The 22,960-nt window shown below is 40.0% G+C and overlaps 3 protein-coding genes across 4 annotated transcripts in view; 1 reads left to right on the top strand and 2 right to left on the bottom strand.

The window, feature by feature from the left end:
• Window positions 1-264, bottom strand: part of iqub (IQ motif and ubiquitin domain containing) — a 49,726-nt gene extending 49,462 nt beyond the window's left edge. For both annotated transcript variants that reach the window (XM_048607393.1, XM_048607394.1), the window contains exon 1: window positions 161-264. The gene's annotated coding sequence lies outside the window, so the exon portion shown is untranslated. The remainder of the gene's footprint in view (window positions 1-160) is intronic.
• Window positions 265-3,194: 2,930 nt separating this feature from the next.
• On the bottom strand, window positions 3,195-10,483 carry ndufa5 (NADH:ubiquinone oxidoreductase subunit A5). Its single transcript, XM_020510028.2, has 5 exons — window positions 10,396-10,483; window positions 9,715-9,759; window positions 7,362-7,478; window positions 6,419-6,484; window positions 3,195-3,395 (listed from the first exon to the last, which is right to left on the bottom strand). Exons 1-5 carry the CDS (start codon window positions 10,414-10,416, stop codon window positions 3,294-3,296), a joined length of 351 nt encoding a protein of 116 aa, XP_020365617.2. The 5' UTR covers window positions 10,417-10,483; the 3' UTR covers window positions 3,195-3,293.
• A 28-nt stretch (window positions 10,484-10,511) lies between these two features.
• The window catches only part of LOC109910791 (ankyrin repeat and SOCS box protein 15), a 38,703-nt gene continuing 26,254 nt past the window's right edge, over window positions 10,512-22,960 (top strand). The window contains exons 1-6 of the mRNA XM_048607574.1: window positions 10,512-10,571; window positions 12,989-13,032; window positions 18,409-18,552; window positions 19,656-19,708; window positions 20,250-20,381; window positions 21,184-21,342. Of these exons, the coding sequence (XP_048463531.1) occupies window positions 18,440-18,552; window positions 19,656-19,708; window positions 20,250-20,381; window positions 21,184-21,342 (457 nt within the window). The 5' untranslated portion in view covers window positions 10,512-10,571; window positions 12,989-13,032; window positions 18,409-18,439. The remainder of the gene's footprint in view (window positions 10,572-12,988; window positions 13,033-18,408; window positions 18,553-19,655; window positions 19,709-20,249; window positions 20,382-21,183; window positions 21,343-22,960) is intronic.

Raw genomic sequence — 22,960 nt, 5'->3', positions numbered from 1 at the left:
CCCCGGGGTCGGGGATGCTCCCGGGGGGTCTCCGCCCCGGGGTCGGGGATGCTCCCGGGGGGTCTCCGCCCCGGGGTCGGGGATGCTCCCGGGGGGTCTCCGGGATATCTCTGAGCTGAGCGGATCAACGGAGCGAGCAGAGAGTAGTCGGGAAGTAGACCTGAATCAGTCGTTGGGCCGTGTCGGGGTTGTGATTCTCCGGTTGCTGCCTGCTGCCTTCTCCGCTCCCGTCCCGGGCCTCGGCCTGTTGACCGCGGAGTCATAGCAACCGCATCAGCCCCTCTGCGCCTGCGCCATACCGCCCACCTCCTGCACCCACCCTCCCCATTGTGAAGAGTCACGTGTCTACAGGCATGCGTGCACAGGGAGCTAACAAACACTAAATAATTACTTCCTCAGCATTTTCACCAATCAATTTCATACCTATGACAGAAATGAACTTTAGACTCACATATTAGCGCAACGTTTATGGCTACGGTCTGGCCTACCTGTAACTCCACACGACAGCAGAAGTTTGACTGAACTGCCCTTTGCAATAGCCCAGGACTGCAATCAGTTCAAGGTCAATTAGGCAGGTTCTCAACATTGTGAATATGCTAATTGAAAGGGTGTTGAAATCCCCATCGCCAGGGAACTTTTAAAACAGCAATAGAAATTGGATTTTGGTAGCATCAAAAATCTAGTCAAGTGTCACATTTCAGTTGGGGTGTATCATGAATGAAAAGTTATAATTTGATTACAGCTAAATCTCCATGGGGTATTCTAAAAGAGTTGTACAGAAAATTCATTATTTTCGAAGTACGATGACTTACAAAAGCAAGACAGCTGCAAATTCAGACACAGTAACACCCACAAAGATTCAACATAGCAATTTCACAGCAGATTGTCCTACTGCAACAGAAGTAAAACCACTCTTTCATAGTCAAACAGCCTTTTGCAGAAGGTGGAGAATAGTAGGGATCAACCCTGAGCTAGGGGTGTTCTGAGGTGCAGTCAAGGGACTGGTCCAGTCCAAGATTTCCCAACACCATGTCCTTTTAGTTCTTTCCTCAGCATATGTTCTGGAGCATGTTTAAAGTTCCTACACAATTAAAAAAAAATGCTTGATTTCAATTCACCTTCTGGCATTCGTTCACTCATGAATGGTTTAAATAATGGAACTTTGCACTGTTGATAGCTAATTGAAGTCTTCAGCTTTTTCAGAAATCATTTAAGTACAATAGCCCAGGCTTCCTGACAATTCAACCAAACAAAAGAAGTGATCCATTGAATTACACAGAGCAGAAATTCCCAGTTTTGACGCACTCATCAGTGCATATAGTAACTGAACGGCCTTCTATTTGGTGGGTTAGTAGTATGGCTGCCACCATTGGATTTGAGCCAGGGTAAATAAGAAAATCGTGCAACAATACATTTATTTCTGACCTACATAATTATGAAATGCTTTGAGAGATTAGTCACGGCTCATATCAACTCTAGCCTCCCAGCCTGCCTTGATCCCTTGCAATTTGCCTACTAGTGCAACAGGTCCATGGCAAATGCCCTAACCCTACATTCATCCCTGGAACACCTGGATAATAAGAATACCCACATCAGGTTTCTACTTATTGACCACAGCTCCACCTTCAACACTGTAATCACAACAAAACTAATCTGCAAATTCTGAGACCTAGGTCTGTTTCACCCTCTGCAACTGGATCCTCGACATCGTGACCCATAGATTGCAGTCAGTGATGACATGTAACAGCATCTCCTGCATGACAATCCTCAACACCGGCACCCCACAAAGATGTGTCGTCAGCCCTCTACTGTACCCCCGTATACTCATGACTGCATGGCCAAATTTCATCCAACTCCATCTACAAGTTCACCGACGGCACCACCGTTGTAAGCCGGATATCAAACAATGACGAAACAGAATACAGAAAAGTGTGTGTGTTTGGTGGCATGGTGCAACGATAAGAATCTTTCCCTCAGTGTCAGCAAAACTAAATAGTTGACCATCGATTCAGGAATCAAGGAGGAGGGCATGACCCCACGTACATAAATAAAGCAGAGGTGGAGATGGTTGACAGTGTCAAGTTCTTAGGAGTGACGACCACCAACGATCTGGCCTGGACAACCCATGTTGTTGTGACATTCAAGGCGGCACAACAATGCCTCTTCTTCCTCAGGAGGCCAAGGAAATTTGGTATGTCCATAAGGACTCACATCAACTTTTACAGATACACCACAGAAAGCATTCTATCTAGATGTGTCACAGTTTGGTATGGCAACTGTTCTTCCCAGGACCACAAGAAACTACAGAAAGTTGCCAACACAGCCCAGTCCATCACGCAAGCCAACTACCCATCCATCGACTTCACCTATACTTCTCGATGCCTTAGAAAGGCAGCCAACATCACCAAAGACCCTTCCCACCCTGGTTATAATCTCTTCCAACTCTTCCATCAGGCTGAAGATACAAAAGCTTAAACACACGTACCAACAGGTTCAAAAACAGCTTCTTCCCCGCCATTATTAAACTTCTGAATGGGCCTCTCAAATTTCAAATCCAGTGTTGATGTTGCTTTTTATGCACTTTCTTTGCAGCCATAACTTTGTATTCCTTGCTCTGTCCAATCACCCCATGATCTTTGCATGTTATGATTTGCCTGTGCTGCACGCAAAATAAAACTTCTCTCTATACTTCAGTACATGTGACAATAAATGAAATCAAAGACTCTTAACTGCCTTCTCAGCAATTAGGGTTGTGCAATAAATGCTGGCCTAGCCAGTGATGCCTTCATCCTGTGAATGAATAAGAAAAGGGTACCCAATTTCCCCTGAGGTGTGTCAGCTGAAAGTTAGCTTCCAAGTGCATGGGACAACTGCCCAAAACAGGCTAACTCCTTAAATATGCTAATCAGGGGCCTAAGACCCAATGGAAGAACAAGTTTTTCTTTTGGTTTACACGTATTTTAATTTGCAGTCAGAGAGGGACTGCTCCTCCTTTTCGCACAACAATTCTTCCCCTTCTTGTTGCTGCTCCCAATTTTCTAATATCTATGTCCAGGCCAACACAATATCCAATCCTGCAGATAGAATGCCATGGTGCAAGACGTGATCATTCTGCTACGTACACAGGACTAAAAGCATGGATTAATACTTCACATCAGATATTGTGGCATGGCAAAAATTAAAATGAAATGAAGAATGTTTCACCAATTAATTTTAATAATATTGATACCGGTTGAAACTAACAGAACAGACAGTACAGTTTGCTGAATAAATCAACATAATTTACATAAAATTTAAACTGGCCATTTCCATTGGTTGTGAGGGGCTTCTTCTATTAATGGTTCCCAAGGTTTCCACTTGGCCATTTTGTATGCCAGAGAAAGTTCATTCTCAGCCTGTAATTGAAATATAAATTAGCAACCAAGGGTATTTTAAGAACATTTTAAACAGCATTTTAGTTTTCTAATTCATATTTGTTTTACAACTTTAAAATAAATTAAGATTAACTCTGCCCAATCACTAATTTTAGTTCATCGCACCTTAAAAATAAATCACAAATTTAGAAAGATATTAGGGACTATGAAGAAAGTAATTGTTGAATATTTCTGGAGGGTAACAACAACGCCCTAAACCATTGCACTAAGTCAGAGCTAATAAAGAAGCCACTTTGATTAGGATCTTCACAAAAAAAAAGTAAATAATCTGCTACAGTCTGACTGTTGTCAAATGTTAAGTTCTTTATCTTATTGAATTTACTTTTTTTCTTGAAACTTTTAATGTGTTGATCCCATAATATCTTGCCACCAGTAATGAACCTGTTCAATGCAGTGAAGTTAGCAAAAAGTTAGACAAATGGTTACAAACTAATAACATAAAATAATTATTCTGTATCTTCAACCTCCAACATGATAGTGCAACAAATGTTTTGGCTATTCTGAATGGGAGAGAATTGCATCACATACATGAACTATAAGTTTCCTTTAACCAAATGACTAATGCCTCCTGTCAACAATTTTGTAACATCACACAACCGAATATTTGGCCATCTATGTCATTTAAATATACCCATAATTGATTTTTTTCTTTCACAAATAAAGCAGCTTAATGTCTGCATTGTCCTCAGCTTAAAATTGCCATGAATTTCACTCGTGTCCCAAATGGAGGACATCCTCATCATTTACTACTGTCCCACATATTTGAAAATCAAGTAACATACAAGGAGAGTCAGTGGTTGTGATGTATTTGGATTTCCAGAAGGCCTTTGACAAGGGGCTGCATAAATACACAAAAGCCCATGGTTTTAGGGGCAAGTTACTGGCATAGATGGAGGATTGGTTGACTGGCAGAAGACAGCAAGTCGGGATAAAGGGGTCATTTTCAGGGTGGTAACTGGTGACTAGTGGAATTATTGCCAGAGTCCATGTTGGGACCACCACTATTCATGGTATGCGTTAACGATCTGGATGAACTCACCAACAGTTACTAAGTTTGCAGATCACATACATTTAGATGAAGGGATAGGTAGTGTTGAGCAAGCAGGGAGGCTGCAGACAGACTTGGACAGGCTAGAAGAGTGGGCAAATATGTGGTAGGTGGAATACAATGTGGAAGAGTGTGAGGTTATGCACTTTGGTAGGAAGAATATAGACACTATTTTCTAAATGGGGAAATGCTTCAGAAATCTGAAGCATGAAAGGAATTGGGAGTCTAGTTCAGGACTCACTCAAGGTTAACATGTAGGTTCAGTTAGCAGTTAGGAAGGCAAATACAATGTTACCATTCATTTCAAGAAGGCTGTACTGCTGAGACTGTATAAGGTTTTGGTCAGACTGCATTTGGAACATTGACAGCAGTTTTGGGCCCCATATCTAAGGAAGTTTGTGTCTGCGTGAAGGGGATTCAAAGGAGTTTTTCTGAGGAAATCGCAACCAGAATGGATAGAGGAAAACCAATAGATGTTTTGTATTGGACTTCCAGAAGGCATTTGACAACGTACCTCACAAAAGATTAAGCCATAAGAGCCTATGGTGTTGGAGTTTGTACGTGAGCGTGGATAGAGAATTGGCTAATGTCAGGAAACAGTGAGTGGAGATAAATGATTCTTTTTCAGTTTGCCTACCTGTGACCAGTGGGGTTTCATGGGGATCAGTGACAGAACCATAACAGTTTACAATATATATTAATGACTTGGAGAAAGTGAATGTACTATAACCAAATTTGCAGATGACACAAAAATAGGTGGAAATGCAGGTTGAGAGGGGATACAAACAGTTTACAGACTTATTGATAGGTTACATTAGTGGGCAAAAAGTTGGCAAATGAGTATAATCACATTCAAATGGAGAATAAAAGAATAGAATATTATTTAAATGGAGAAAAACTCCATAAAGCTGCAACACAAAGAGACTTGGGGATACTTGTACATGAAACACAGAAAGCAAGTAGGTACAGCAGGTAATCAGAATGGCTAGTGGAATGTTGACTCTTATTTCAAGGAAGTTGGAGTTATAAGAATAGGGAAGTCTTACTGCAACTGTACAAGATGCTGGTGAGACTACATCTGGAGTACTGAGACACGTTTTGGTCCCCCTATTTAAGGCAAGATATCATTTCATTGGAGGCAGTTCAGAGAAGGTTCACTTGAATTGTCCATAGTATGGAGCCATTGTATTATGTGCAAGGCTAAACAGGTTGAGACTCTTTTCATTGGAGGAGTTTCGAACAATGAGAGGTGATCTCATTGAAACAAATAAGATTCTTAAAAGGGCTTGACAGGTTAAATGCTGAGAGGTTTTTCCCCTTATGGGAGAGTCTAGGGCATGTGAGTTTAGTCTCAGAATAAAGGGGCGCCAATTTAAGGCTGAGATGAATTTCTTCTCTCTGATGGTTGTGATGCTTTGGAACTCCTTGCCACAGAGAACTATGGAGGAAAGTCCTTATGTATGTGTAAGCCTGAGACAGATAGATTCTTGATCAGTATGGGAATCAAAGGTTATGGGACAAGGCAAAAAATTGGATATGAGGAATGTCGGACCATCCATGATCCTACTAAATGGCACAGGAGGCTCAATGGACCAAACAGCATAATTTTGTTCCTATTTCTCATGGTTTTATTATGGTCTTATTGCACTCAAGATCTCGGGCGTGCCTTCATTTTGAGTTGTAAGATGAGTAGCTTGTCATCAACATTACACAATGTCTAATTACACAAACACAAGAAAATGCTCCAGAGTCATGGCCAAACGTGTAACAAAATCAAACACAAGATACAGGACAACAGTGATATTGAAAGATGGGGTTCTTTCCACTTTGAGGAGAAATTCCTAATATGATGGTTCCTGCTTGTTGTTGAAAGTCTGCACTGAATATATTCTATTGAATTCTATATGGAGTCTGAAGAAGTGAGACCGTGGCATACCTGTGAAATTACTTCCTCGATCTGTCCACAGTTGATTTTGTCTTCTAGTTTTTGAACGTCGCGCTCCTGCAATACATAATACAGAACAGGTGGCTTGAAATGAATACCTGCGTACAGGGTGTCACTTCTCTGGAGTTCATCACAGTGCTGTTGGGAAGTTCTAAGACTTTGAACCAGTGACCGCATCCTTCTAGGATTTGACCAATGTCAAAGGCCGCTTGGTGAATTTCTGCTGGGCACCTTTGATCTGATACACACTACTGTCTTTTTGCATCAGTAATGGTGGATGACACGTTTAGAGTGGTGTATAGGTTACCAATCAAACCGACTGCTTTCCCCTTGGTTGTATTAAATTTGTTGAATGTTGATGAAGCTGCACACATCCAGGAATGTGGACAATATACCATTACACTCCTGAGTTGTGCTTGGTAGATGGTGGACAGGTTCAGAGTTGCCAGATGGTGGGTTACTCTGCAGAATTCTTAGTCTCTGAATAGCTCTCATAGTCACAGTACTTATATGGCTAGTCCAGTTAAGTTTCTGACCATTAGTAACACACAGGTAATTGGTGGTGAGAGACCCAGTAAGTGTCATGCATTCAATACCACAATGAAAAACATTGCATTCATATCTTTATCTACGGTTTCAGTTATTTTATTAACCCTGATTTCTGCAATTGCCTGAAAGGCATGTATGATTCAAGTGTACTGTCCCAATAAACATGAGAAAATGCCTTTCATTTATTGCACACCTTTCATTACCCTTCATTATTTCAATGTTATAAGTGACATCATATTTACATAAAATCAGCTTTACAAAGTTCAAGACTTATGGAAGACATTTACAGTACTTGAAATGAGAAAATACTAATATGAAATATCAATCCGACAAATAATACACCATCCACTGAAAACAAGTGATCAATTAAATCAGGCTAGCTTACCGATTTTACCAAGTTAAGCCTTTCATTGATGATCTGCTCTGTGTATTTTCGATAGGCTACATCCTGAGGCAGAGATTGTAAAACAGTAAGAATTCTGGAGTACAGAATTCTCAAATTCTGAAAGTAAACAACACAAAAAATATTGAAGCATTAACTCATTTGGGCCTTTTAATCTCCTCAAACTATCTCTCGCAGGCAGGACAGGCCTGTAAACTTGTAGATAGGCCCCTACCCATCCTGCCAGCTAGCAGTTCGCTCATCTTTAGCTTTCCCTTTTGCCAAGGAACATAGGTGCTTTACCAGTTTGAAATCAATAACATTTTAGGAGATGCAAGTTTAAACTGGTGTCAGCAACATATTCTGTTTAGGTGGATAGGTTAGATAGGGAGGACAAAACTAATAGCACAACAATAAAATATGAAAACACAGTCAGGTTAGATGGCAAGAAGTACTCTTCCATAATTATCCATTCCCAAATAAGGTAGCATGAATTCACCACAATCGTTTCAAAAGGGAACTGGACAATTCCTAACAACTGAGAAGATCCCTAGTTGAGAAATATAAGTGGAGAGATAGCTGTAATTATTCCTTACAGCTTGTTTTCTAGACTGGAAGTGTAGTTTGACAGTTTCTTTCACTAAATTGGCTACCAGTGTCTTTGCTTCTCCTTGGTGAATGTGAAAACTTGTGCACACAAATGTACATTTTACCATACTGACACAGCACAATGTTATTTGTGCCATATCACACTCACCTCCAATCAACCTTAACCTTAAGTCCTTGGAAGCTACATTGAATTAAATCCTAGAAATTGCCAGGTAAAGCAAACATGAAAGCACTCAAACAACTAATATATAACACAAGAACATAAAGAGAAATACCTTCCAGGGAATCAACAGAAAATCAGTGCATACATTAACGTTACATATCATAAAAGCATTAGATTTAGCGACAATTTGGAAGCTTTCCACTAATTATTGAAAAGGAGTCAAAAAAAGTCACAGATTCTGCGCCAAAATCTATGCTATGTCTCCATGTTTCGCCCATAGATTGTCTGCAAATAAATGAATGTTACATAAAGAGATTTTTTTTAATGTCTCAATATTAATTTGTTAAAAGTCTCTCCATCAGGTTTCTTTCAACCAGAACTATTCTGACCAGCAAGTCTAGTCATAGAGATGTACAGCATGGAAACAGACCCTTCAATCTGACTATTTCATGCTGACAAGATATCCAAAATAAATCTAGTCCCATTTGCCAGCATTTGGCCCACATCCCTCCAAACCCTTCCTATTCATATATCCATCCAAATGCCTCTTGAATGTTGTAATTGTACCAGACTCCACCACTTCCTCTGGCAGTTCATTCCATGCACACACAACCCTCTGCATGAAAAATTTGCCCCTTAGGTCCCTTTTAAATCTTTCCCTTCTCATCTTAAACTTATGCCCTCTAGTTTTGGACTCCCCTACCCTGGGGAAAAGACCTTGACTATTCACCCTATCCACACCGCTCATTATTTTATAAACCTCTAATAAAGGTCACCCTTCAGCCTCTGACAACTCCAGAGAAAATAGTCCCCGTTTACTCAGTCACTCCCCATAGTTCAAACTCCCCAAACCTGGCAACATCCTTGTCAGTTTTTTCTGAACCCTTTCAGGTTTCACATCATCTTTCCTGTCAAAGGGAGTCCAGAATTGAACGCAGTATTCCAAAAGTGGTCTCACCAATGTCCTGTACAGGTGCAACATGACCTCCCAAGTTCTATACCCAATGCACTGACCAATAAAGGCAAACGTACAAAATGCCTTCACGACCTTGTCTACGTGCAACTCCACTTTCAAGGAACTATGAACCTGCATTCCAAGGTCTCTTTGTTAGCAATATTCCCTAGAACCTCACCATTAAGTGTATAAGTCCTGCCCTGATTTGCCCTACCTGAACGTAGCACCTCACATTTACCTAAATTAAACTCTATTTGCCACTCCTCAGTCCATCTGATCAAGATCCCGTTGTACTCTGAGGTAACCTTCTTTGCTGTCCACTACTCCACCAATTTTGGTCTCATCTGCAAACTTACTAACCATACCTCCTTTATTCACATCTAGATCATTTATATAAACGACAATACAGAAGAAAGACTGGTTTCTTTCTCTCACCTAAAATATGGGATATACTATTCAAAAAGAAATTAATGTTTAAATTATAATCGTATGTGTCATACTGGCACAGACTTTACTGTAGGTAATTTCACAATGACCAGAGCACATCGTCAGTGGGTATATCTTACAACTCACTGAATTGTATTTACTTATTTACAATTAACCAAAAATAACTGGAAAAAGTAAAATACCTCATGAGGATTCTGGGCCACAGCAAGACCCACTAACCCAGTGGTCTGCAAGAAAAGAAACAAACAAACATGTTATCTTTCAAGGATACTTTGTCCACTGCTCTTTTCTTAACAGTCCTACTTTTTCTCTCAGACAACCTTCCTGATGGGTAATACCTGAAACGTTGACTTACCTCCAGGTGCTGCCTGGCTTGCAGTTTTCTCCCAGCCTCCTGTTTGTTAACCTTCCTCTTACAACCTTTTTCTTTCCCCATATCCACTGCATCCTTTATTGTTTCCTCTATATCTCATATATCTTCCCCTATGACCACACCTCTCCTCTATCTTTATACCTACCACTCCGTTTTCCCCTCCAATTCCCTCAGCCTTTGCTCCCTGGCATAATAGCCTTTTCTGATGAAGGGTCGAGGCCCGAAACGTCAGCCTTCCTGCTCCTCTGATGCTGCTTGGCCTGCTGTGTTCATCCAGCTCTGCACCTTGTTATCTCAGATTCTCCAGCATCTGCAGTTCCTACTATCTCTGAAATAACATTTTCCTCTTTCGTTCTATTTATTTACTGTCCGTTCTCTCTCTATGATTTTATAACATAAATATACTGCCCTCTCTCTACACGAGTGATTATTTATGATATATAACAATTTTTTTGACTGCCCTCTTTCCCCCGATCTGACCTCCACTTACTTTCTTCATGACTCCAGCCATTATCGCCGCGGTGCACTGTGGGACCGTCCCCAGACACTTTAATCGAGTTCCGAGTTATCGCGCGCCGTCCAGACGCGATCGGAGGAGTTCGGAGCAGATCGATGACCGCCAGGACCGAGCTTTCGGACAGAGGGCGGGGGAGAGCGGCTGTGGAGGTGAGGAGCTGAGTCTGGGCCCCGGACTACCCCTTCTCCCCCAAACCCCACTCACTGTCTCCTATAGGAGCCCTGAGATGTCAGTGTCTCTGATAGAGATTTAGGAATGGCTCCAGTGATGACCTCAGGCGGACAGGCCTCACCATGACCTGAACTGCATCATCCCAACTACCTCAGCCTTGAGAAGAATGCTCTCCTGTGGTTTGTGCAGGAACACACACACTACTTTTTTTGTTTGTTTGCTGCTGCCATTGTTACAGGACATCCATCTCCTTTCCCCTTTTCTCCAGTACTTGGTTACATGAGTGCCACTCACAATCAAGTCAACTCTCAGCATTTGATAGGGGGCCTTCTTCTTCTTCTTAGACAGTCCCTTGTGGTCGAGGATGACTTGTTTCCACACTAAAAATGAGTTGCCAAGTGAAAGAAAAATCCAGTGCAGTCTCAGTGACAGGTGTGGCATACAGTGGTTAAGGGAATAAGAGGGCAGTGTGCCCAGATTGTCGCACCCTCCATTTTTTTTTAACTGTCAGCGGTGAGGCTTGGTGTGCGGGTCTTTCCCACAGATGCTTTCCCTCTATTTCAGGTGGTCTTGAGCCTGGGTTTCTGAGGTTTTGATGGGATTGTTGCACTTTTTCAGGGTGACTTTGAAGGATGTCCTTGAAGCATTTCCTTTGTCCTCATGCAGTTCATTTGCCCTGTCGAAGCTCCAAGTAGAGCATTTGTTTTAGGGAGTCTTGTGTCAGGCATGTGGGCTACGTACCCAACCCAGTGGAGCTGATTGAGCAGGGTCAGTGCTTTGATGTTGGCCTAAGCAAGAACACTGCTGTTGGTGTGGCTATATTGCCAATCGCTTTGCAGAATCTTATGGAGGTGGCACTGATGGTACGTTTCTGGGGTTTTAAGGTGCTGCCATAGATGGTCATGTGTCTGAACCATGTGGGAAGGCAGTTATCACTGCCACTCTGTAAAGCGCGAGGGTTTAAGATAGTGGTCTTCAAATAACACTTCCTCACAACCAAAAGCCGTGCTGCCACACTGGGGCAGTATTGAACTTCATTGTCAGCCGTTGCTGCAAAATCTAACACTACCTGGCAATGTTTCCCCAACCCAATTCTGCACGTTTCTTTCTCAACAGAATTGTTTTATTTTGTCAGATTCTCTGTACTTGCATTTGTGGAGTTATGCCAAAGAATGGGCGCTGGTACAGAGCTTTCTCCTGCAAATGAAGCAATAAAGCTGCATGAATCATAAAGCTCTTTGCATGACTGAATGAATACTGATAAGTTGTAGATCTGCATGGAGTACAGTAATCTACTATTGTGATAAAGTGTACTGCATTAATGTTAATGTGTTTTCTTGATATTTGCCTTCTGATGCTATGAAATTAAAAACCAATTGCAACTTGTAAGAACTACTTGATGTTAATAATAAAATGTGTATAATGCATTTTTGGCTACAGAAGCTGAATGAGACTAAATAAAAAATAAATTGCAATTGTACACCAACTTACACAACCTCATTATGTTGTTTCATAGTTAATTAAGCATTTTTGAGTTTGAAAATAACAAGACCCACACAAACAAAAGTGAAATAAACCTATTTTACTGATGATTGACAACAGTGAAATAAATCTATTTTACTGATGATTGATTGAAGCTAACTATTGACTACCTCAGCATGCTTTTCAAACATGGTCATGGGATATCTACATTTTGTTCTGATTAATTTTAAAAAATGACTTTAAAGGGCTGGGGATATTTACCTAATTACCTTGAATTAAAGATTCATTTTTTGAAAATATGGAGAAGGGTAACATATACTGAAAGTAAATCCTATTATTACCTATTGACATGCCACATGCTGAAGATGCACTTACAAGCAGAAACACTATGCAATGAAAGAAGTAAACATCATTGCAGTCTGTCCACACAAACTACATACAGTCTGTAAACACCAAATTAAACATTTGCTCCAGTTGGTACATCACCTGTACTTTATTGATAACATTGGTGGTCATCACACTCTTGGGCTGGACTCTTAATTCAAAACTGTCGAAAAAACTGGATCCTTCTCTCTATAATCATTTATTCTAACATAACAAGCATGGATTCCAGCAGTAGCCTCACCAATATTTCCTTAATTTCTACATTTTGCTAATCTCGCAGCCATTATATTTTAACTAACTTTTTAACCTAATTTTATTGCTTCAGCGTTTGCCCTTTTGAAGTGCAATATTGTGTCATCATTCTTTTGGTTTAACATAACAAGACCAGGGAAGCAATTCTGCATCACCTCTGAACTTTTGTATAACCCCAAACTACATTGGTAATTAGCTATTATAGTTAGAAACATTGTGTTAATCACATAATTTGTAATTATTTTTCTTCCGATCTTGTTTTGGCTTTGCACAATAGATAAAATGCAGGTGAAGGCCCTGAGACTCAATTATCATCAAAAGGTAATCAGTAAAGAAAATGCACTACTAAAGCATACATCATGAAGAAAAGAAACCAATCCTCTGCACTGCTAATGCTACGAAGGATTAGCCTTATGGGTTAAAACAAAAGAAAGTGGAAATCACTTGTCAGAACAGCAGCACTCACCATTCACTACTATGACTCTTCAAAGCTGACAGCAACTTCTAGCATCAGTAAACATTCAACTAAATGGGAAATCCAGATGTTGCTGTCAAGTCCTTACCTGCTCCACTGTAGGGTGTACTCTTGAAGTCCTCGCAGATGAAAATCGTGAGAAATCATAGACCTGATGAGAATATCCCTTTTATATTATAGTATTGCTATTTAAAAAAAAAACAAAAAATTTGTGCCTTCATAGTGAGGCAATACCACATGACAACTACAATTGAATGACCTTTCTGTCCTTGGAAACCCAATATTACATTTGCAAAATGGCAAATTTTTTTTCATTTCAATAATTCCCTAGCATTTAACGCAATACTTTTTACAGTTTGTTTTGCTATTTCAGTTACTAATACCTGTAGCTCAAACTTCATTTTGATCTCTGATTGTCTTTCACCTCTTTAAATGCATTTTACAGAGCATTTTACTTCCTGGTTTACAGTCTCTGAGAATACATTAAGGTGATTGGCAGCTTACTGTCTGATAAGATCATTGTTGCGGCATGCCTGGAGATCCCATTGACTTGTCACCAGATTCAATTTAAAGTCAAGAAAGGTAAAATCCATGCCACAGACATCTTTAAGTGCAGTTTTCTTCAAGGCAAGTGGCACGTGCCATTGCTTTTTCACTGATTCATTAATCTGGGCCAATGTTTATCAAGTGTGTGAAGAATATTATTAAAGATCAGCAAAAAAAATACAAGGAATCCAGAAAGCAACAGAAAATAAAGGAGAGACAGTGACAGATATGTTGACTATAAAATTGCTAATAGCACCTTGAATCAGATTTTTTTTATTTCAGATAGCTCCATGTTGTATAAGTTCTAGCCAACTTGAAAATGTCTAGGTCCAATGAAATGGCAATTTCATCAAATAATTACTTTGCAGTTTGCAGTTTGTTTTACTAAGAGGAGGAGAGAAAGTCAGAAATCAGATTTCCGAAAGAAAAGGCAGAATGAAGACTAATTCAATGCAAGATACAGCTAATCTCTTTTTGATGGGTCAACTGCCTATATGTTGCTACACTCAGACCAGTTTCATCCATCACATTCCACTTAAAGGAACAATCCTTTCCATCACAACTTGCACTTGGGTAACATCTATAACGTATGGGCATAATCATAATGGTTGCTGAGCCTAAACTGGAACTATCAGAACATAATGTCAAAAGCTGTGTCAAAGAAGTGGGTTTTAAATATAGTCTTTCTCAAAATAAAGGTAAAGATACCATACTTCTACCATGCCATAGGGCTGCTGCCATTAGAGAGAAGCAACTGGTGGCAGTTTAGCCTGAGTGTTACCACACCTCAGGTAAGGGGAGTGGTTGCAAGGGAAAGTCCTTCCTGGTAACCTCAGCTGGTGCAGAAATTAAACCTATACTGTTGGGGTCACTCTGCATTGTAAACCAGCCTTCCAGCCAACTGAGTGAACTGAAGGCTATTGGGATTTAGGCAAGAAATTCTACATTATACTGTCAAAGCAGCCAAAAGCACAGGCTGAAAGATGAAAAGTGTTATGAGGTGCACAGTGAAAGAGTGGAGAAATTCCTGAAGATAGGATATTAGCCTTGCAGAATAATGATTTGTTGGAAAAATTATATAGTTTATGGCAGCTATTTGTGATAATTTTTGTGTTCCTGGTGCTTTTCTAGAATAAGTATGGCTCATAAAAAACTGGGTGTCAAACAGTACATTGGTGCTGTGGAGGTAGGTAGAGATAATGTGGTAGAACTAGGTATTAAAAGAGACACCAGTGTGAATAAAAGGAAACCCATAGGTGTGACGTGCATTGATTTCTAAAAGGCATTTGGTAACGTGCCGTATCAAAGGTTACTACACAAAGTAAGAACACATGATATAATGGATAACACACTATGGATCAAGAATCGGTTACCTTACAGGAAGCAGGGAGTTGGAATGAATGAATCATTTTCAGGTTGGAAACCTAACAGTGGTGTGTCACAGAGATCAGTGCTGAGCCTCAACTATTTATAATCCAAGTCAACGACTAGTAAGAGGGGAATTGCTAAATTTGCTGATGACACAAAGATAGTTAGGAAAATAACTCATGAGTACATCAAATATCTACAAAGAGATTTAGAGATAGTAGGAACTGCAGATGCTGGAGAATCCGAGACAACAAGGTGCAGGGCTGGATGAACACAGCAGGCCAAGCAGCATCATAGGAGCAGAGAGGCTGACGTTTCGGGCCTAGACCCTTCATCAGAAAAGGGGGAGGGGAAGGGGGTTTTGAAATAAATAGGGAGAGAGTGGGAGGCGGATAGAAGAGGGATAGAGGAGAGGATAGGTGGAGAGGAAACAAACAGGTCGAAGAGGCGGGGATGGAGCCAGTAAAGGTGAGTGTAGGTAGGGAGTTAGGAAGGGGATAGGTCAGTCCAGGGAGGACGGACAGGTCAAGGTGCGGCTTGAGGTGGGAGGAGGGGATAGGTGGGAGGAAGAACAGGTTAGGGAGGCAGGGACGAGTTGGACTGGTTTTGGGATGTGGTGGGGGGAGGGGAGATTTTGAAACTTGTGAAATCCACATTGATACCATTGGGCTGCAGGGTTCCCAAGCGGAATATGAGTTGCTGTTCCTGCAACCTTCAGGTGGCATCGTTGTGGCACTGCAGGAGGCCCAGGATGGACATGTCGTCTGAGGAATGGGAGGGGGAGTTGAAATGGTTCGCGACTGGGAGGTGCAGTTGTTTGTTGCGAACCGAGCGTAAGTGTTCTGCAAAGCGGTCCCCGAGTCTCCGCTTGGTTTCCCCGATGTAGAGGAAGCCACACCGGGTACAGCGGATGCAGTATACCACATTGGCAGATGTGCAGGTGAACATCTGCTTGATGTGGAAAGTCTTCTTGGGGCCTGGGATGGGGGTGAGGGAGGAGGTATGGGGGCAGGTGTAGCACTTCCTGCGGTTGCAGGGAAAAGTGCCGGGTGTGGTGGAGCTGGAGGGGAGTGTGGAGCGGACAAGGGAGTCACGGAGAGAGTTGTCCCTCCGGAAAGCAGATAAAGGTGGGGAGGGAAAGATGTCTTTGGTGGTGGGGTCGGATTGCAGATGGCGGAAGTGTCGGAGGATGATGCGTTGGATCCGGAGGTTGGTGGGGTGGTACGTGAGGACGAGGGGGATTCTTTTTTGGTTTTTATTGCGTGGACGAAGAGATTTAGATAGGTTAAGTGACTGGGCAAAGATTTGGCAGATGGAATATTAGATGGGAAGATGTGAACTTTTCCACTTTGGCAGGAGGAATAAAAAATGGCATATTATTTAAATGGAGAAAGATTGCCAACACTTTGGTATAGAGGTATCTCTGAGTACTTGAATAAGTATATGAATGGTAAGTAGGTAATGTGCAGATACAGCAAGCAATTAGGAAGGCAAATAGAATGTTATCATTTCTTGCAAGGGGGAAGTAGAAAAAGTCGGAATGTTTTGTTGCAAAGTATAGGATGCTGATGTGAACATATCTGGAGTATGGTGTTAGAAGCTGTTCTGTGATGAAGAGATTATTTTATGTGGAAAGGTTGGACAGTTTGAGCCTATATCTACAGGACTTTAGAAGTTTGAGAATGATCTTATTGAAGAGGGGCATTGACTGTGGATGCAGAAAGAATGTTTTCCCTTATGGGAGAGATGAAGACTAGGGGAACAGAGTTTAAAAATAAGGTTATGTCCCATGAAACACAGGGGAGAAACCTTTTCTGTCTGAAAATCATTGGTCTGTGGAATTCTCTTCCCCAAAGAGCTGTGAAGACAGGATCATTGAATTTTTTTTATAGGTGAGTTAATTAGAATTTTGATTGACAGGACAGTCAAATGGTGTAGAGGGTAGATAGGAAAATGGAGTTGCGGCCATAATCAGATTAGCCATGATCTAATTAAATGGTAGAGCAGGCTTGGATGACTGAAAAGCCTCCTCATGCTATTAATTTCTCTGTACTTATGTTCATGTTGTCAGAATCTATGTTGCCGGTGATCCATGTCATTTGATGTCAGCAAAAGGCAGTATTTCCGTGTTGGCCTCCAAAAGTAAGCATTGTGAATAAATGGAGCTGTTCTTGAGACAATCTGATAGACAAGCATGGACTCCAATGAGGGGCAGCCTCGGGAAGATAAATAACACAGGACAGGCATTGTAGGAAGCTGGTGTAGTTGTCCATGTCGTAGAGAAGACAGGTAAAGCACCACAATCACAATCACACAGGATTCAATTTTTGATGTGAATAGTGCCTTTTCAGTTCTGTAACCAAGGCAGAAACCTATTTGGAGCAATTTATTTGGGGACTGTGGTAAAGATCTGCATAGATTTAGGGGATGCAAATGCTGTTAAGGATTTTAGAGAAAAAGGAAACAGGAGATGGGATAACTTGCAAGAATAGAAGCATTTAGGGCAGATTTTCTGAGGAACATTTTTAACATGTGGGAGGAGGAGCAATGTCTAACTGTAGAAAATCAATTATTACATCAGCATAAGCAGCAGGAGGAAAAATAGATGGTCAGTGGTGTAGCGTAAATGGGGTCAGTGGAAATGAGGACATGCATAAGGGACTGAACATTAAGAGAAATAGGAACAAGATCAGAAATAGATTCAGTGCTAGGGCAACTGAAGGTATAGCAGAATATTTAGCTTTGTTGGGGAGGAGTTAATCAGAAGGAAAGATGGATTTAACTTCAGTGTCGAAGGAATCCATTAACTATCTGAACTTTTGGAGGGGGCTGAGAGAAGGAATTGACTCCAATGCTTTTTTTATTTAATCTCACTTCTTCAAAAACATCCTTAAAATAATTTTGATCATTAGTCACCTTCCTAACTCTTCTCAATTCAATAGGTCTTACCCAGTTATCTTATTTTCAATAAAGGCTATGGAGCATGTTGTATGAAATAGAAAATGGGCATTATCACTGTAAGAAAGAGCATCATATGGAACTTTTTAAAGCTACTATAGACTTAAATTGAAGCAGACATAGGCATAATGAGCCATTGAAGATATTACTAAGAAGTATGGTATATTTATTTTTTAAAGAAGTTCATGTTTATTTAAGCTAAGTAGTTTGTTCTTGTTGAAGCTCTTGTTTTAAAAGGCCATCAGTTCATAGAATGTCTTAATTTAGTTCTAGCCTCATAATTGACTGCCTGTCCATTATCCCATACATAAATTAATCATTACTTTTTTATTTAATGCCTTCTCTGCTAGGTCTTAACGCAGATCATCTATTCCTAAGATAATGGATGCAAGTGCTGATTCGGTCAATGACCAACTGACGCAGTATGCTATCCAGCTGAGTATTCAAGAGAGTATTGAGGCTAATAATAATTCACCATCTCAGTATACTGAAAGGTAATTGACGGAAAGCAGAATATTATGAAACGTTGCATCACTCTGACTCCATTGAATTCACTTTAAAAAATATAGAAAGCAGAGTCAGGATAAAGGATTGTCACTCTGATTGGAGGAAACTAGAAAGTTGTGTTCCATAAGGGTAAATACTGTTATTTTAAAAATGCTTTAATAATGTGGATTTGACAACCAGAATTTCAAAATTTGTAGTTAATATCAAACTTGGGGCTGTGGCAAACACTGAGGAAGAATGCAACATAATGCAAGAAAAATGTCAAATTTGGCAGTTAATTGGCAAATGAGCTTTAACTTAAATGGAAAGTGTTGCATTTTGTAGGAGAAACTTACACCTTGGAAAATAAGACACTAAACACCTGAATTGGGCAGAAGAGAGAAGGGATTTAGAGATACATGTGAACAAAGCAATTAAAAATGTTAACAAAGTGCTGTAATTTATTTATATAAGTAGAGAATTCAAGCAAAGTGAGCTACGTTAAACTTGTATAGGACCATAGTCAGGGGGCACTTCAGTGAACTGTGCACAGCTCTGGTTTCCACACTAGATAACATCCAAAACTTTTATAAGAATATTACCAGAATAAAGAGAATACAGCTCTCAGGAAGTATTGAAGAGGTTGTGTCAATTTTTTTTAGAATAAACGATTTAGAGGAGATATGACAGAGATCCCAAAGTTATGCATGGGTTGGACAGGATAGATACGGAGAGAATGTTTTCACTTGTGGGAGAAGCCCAATTCAAAGACTATAAATATAATCCATTTTTTTAATAATCCGGTATGAAAATAAGGAATTATTCCTTTACTCAGAGAGGTTGGAATATGGAACACACTATCACATTAAATGGGTGAGGCTTAGAGATTGTTTCAGGAAGAAACTAAACAAATACATGTGAGAAAAAAAGAATGGAAGGAAATGCTGAAAGATTAGGATGAGATAGATGGAAAGGGAGGAAAACTGTATGCAGTATAATCATTAATAGAAACTAGCTGGGCCAAAAAGCCCATTTGTCTACTGCATATTCTATCTAAGCATTTTCATCAATCCAAAATAGGGACCTAACTTATCTTATGCTTTCTTTATAGGTTTTTATTACCTAGCCAAGAAAACAGACAAATAGTGGAATCAATCAGGCAAGGTACAGTGTCTGCCCTGAACTCAGTTATTTGTCTTTTCAATAATACTAACAGTTACCAGGGTGTTGCGCGGGTATGGAAGGTTTGAGTTATAAAGAAAGGCTGGATGGGCTGGAAATTTTTTCACTGGGGCATAGGAGATTGAGAGATGAGCTTATAGAGGTTTATAAAATCATGAGGGGATAGCTAGGGTTAATGGTCGGTGTCCTTTCTCTTGGATGGGGGATTTCAAGAATAGTATGAACATTTTTAGGGTGAGAGGAGAGAGATTTAATAAAAACATGAAGGGAAAATTTTTTTACACAGACGATGTTTTGCATGTGGAATGAACTTCCTGAGAAGCTGATGGATGTGGGCATAGTAACAACATTTAAAAGACATTATATAAGTACAAGAACAGGAAAGGTTTGGAGGGAAATGGGCCAAGAGGAAGCAGGTGGGACTAATTCAGTTTGGGATAATGCTCGGCATGGACTGGTTGGACCGAAAGGTTTGTTTCCAAGCTGTATCACTCAATAAAAGCATTCTTTTCATTATTTCTAGGAGAAGTCTTCGCTCTACAGCAGTTAATTAAACATAAATTTGCTTTTGATGAAGCAGATGAAAGGGGATGGTTTCCACTGCATGAAGCTGCTGTTCAACCCATTCAACAAGTGCTTGAGATTGTTCTGGACTGTGAGTTAAAATTTGATACCAGGTCCTCGTGTTTGGGACATTATCAATGTCTTTCTATTAAAACAAAATACATTTCTCATCGTACCATCCCATCCTTTCTTTAAGTCTTTGAATATGATTCCTTTGGTAGTCTTCAACCTTTAATACTTTATCTAATTGTCTGTTACTGATGTGTTACAGCAAATCAGTCTTTGGCACAAAAACAGGCGATTCAGCCAACTTGCACTGTGCCAGTGTGTAAACTCCATGGGTGTGTTAACCCATCCTTCTTCATCAATCCAACCAGCATAACCTCCCCTTCTCCCCTGATATGCTTCCTTAGAATTCCTTTAGCCACATGCAAGGTATTCACTTCCTTATAGACTAACAGGTACCCTGGTTGCGATATAATCACTCAGGCCAAAAAGGGATTGGACTTGAGATGTCCCTAGATGGGTAACTTAAGGATCATATTCTGCCTCTGGGAAAGCAATAGGAATTTGATTTGAATGTGACTTTTTCCAAGCAATTCGGATAACACCTTTAATTGCATGTTTCTGTAACTGTAACCATATCGACATGCTGTCGTTTTAATAAGTGCATTTGTCTATTTTCTTTCTACTGGAATCAGAAGGAGGTTAATCACTGCCAAACTATGGTAGTTGACCCTGTTCTGAGAACTATCTTTTACAGTACACGGGTTCCCATTCTCTCAAGCTGACCCCAGTCTATTTTCATTATTATTAGTGGGAAGCATGGTTGAATAAAAAAGCTGTTGAGTAGATAAACATATCCATTCATTTTTCTAAATTGTTAATTGTAGCATCCTATAACACAATTTGGCAACAGAGGACAGAAGGTGGGGAGACTCCACTGACGTTGGCTGCTACAGCTGGGATATTGGGTAATGTGCAGACTCTTTTGGAGAAGCGGATCTGTCCCAATGTCGCTAACAACAGGGGAGAAACACCGTTGTTGATTGGTAATTTTTATCTTTTTGAATATTAATGAATATTATTGAATATTAGTTTGCTTTTCCCATTCCCTCTGTTCCTGATTTCTTGCTGAGGTATTAATTAGATGTCTGAAGAGGGACACTTCAATCTCAAACATCTATATATACATGTTTGGCAGAGCCTTTGGTTGATTTACCTATTGATTAAGGCAGCCTGAATTCCCACAATAAATGGATGGGCCTTATTAATGTGTGCACATCAGGGAATGCAATCATTTTAGTCTTTAATGGTAGATAGTTGGAAACAAGGTTTTCTGCCAATCTTTCATCAAAATTAAATCAGGAAAAGCAGGTGGAATTCCAGGTGGAAGTAGGGAGCTGAAATTCCCTAAACTTTCAGGCTAAGCAGGTTTACAGGGTGTCTGGGAATCCACTTGAGCTGATACATTGTGAGCACTTAATAAAGCAGGTTTTTACATTGCACTGCAATCATACTCTGTATGGGCAAAATCAGTTGAGAACACTCCCTTCTGGGATTGGACTCTCACTTGAATTATGCTGCCATAATGGACCTGCAAAATATTTCATAACAGTTCCAAACTGGCACGACAAACACAGTCGTATGCCAAAAAAATTGTAATGTTAAGGCCAACTTTTTAAGTGAAAGCAAAATTATATTTAATGACGTGCCAGTACAGATGATGATGGTTATCAGAACATTCGCATCTTATGAGATGATAACGGTCACCCAGGAAAGTTAACAAATAGGTCATTATAATGCCTTTATCCAGAACAATTTGGCAGTTGATTACAATTCATATTCTTTGTTACAAACTCACACATATTAGAATAAAACCAGTAGCAATCATTTTGCCTGAAATCTGTTCCATTTGCTCTGCTGCTTGAAATTCCATGGGATTTAACTACAGCTGGTGGTCATTGAATAGACACCCTGTTCTAAAGCGGTAGGTATTGCATTCTCGCATCTGTCCACATCAGATTATGGTTTTAATCAACCTTGGTTGCACAATCATATAAAGATTTACATACTATGAGTATAATTTAGAATATAACAACTGAAAAAAACACTTTGACAATAGCAACAGTGTAAAGGATGTGATTTATTTTCCAGCCTTGTTCTGAAGTCTTCGACAATTATGACACAGTGCAGGTAAAATGGTCATTTCAGTGGAGAGTTTTCAGTCTGGTTTGGATTATGGGTAAACTTGTTCTGAACACTCAAGTCTTGAAGTTTTGGAAGCGGCAAGAAAAATCAGCATATAACATTGCTTACATTTTTACATCTGATTTTGGTTTTATTATTTTAAAACAAAGTTTATGGAAATAGAATGTATGACACAAACCACACATCACTATTACTTGACTCTCCATGTTGAAATAGTTTTACTGAGTATCTCAGCTTGCAATTTTCTGGCATTAAATGGTGGTTGTGTTGCTATTGTGCATTTTTGGTTTCTTCAAGGGGAAGTGATCCTGATAGCATGGACGGTAATAAAAAGCCCCTCCCCTAACAGATTACAGCTGTATGAATTGGTAATCATGGATGTATTTTTGGGATTTGCATAATCTACAGGAAAATGCTGATCATAATTTACAGATTTATCCTTTATCTAATTATTGATTG

Source organism: Rhincodon typus, chromosome 18 (assembly GCF_021869965.1).
Source record: "Rhincodon typus isolate 14 chromosome 18, sRhiTyp1.1, whole genome shotgun sequence".
NCBI lineage: Eukaryota > Metazoa > Chordata > Chondrichthyes > Orectolobiformes > Rhincodontidae > Rhincodon > Rhincodon typus.
Note: the sequence above shows the minus strand (reverse complement) of the source record. Positions and strands in the feature narration are given on the sequence as shown.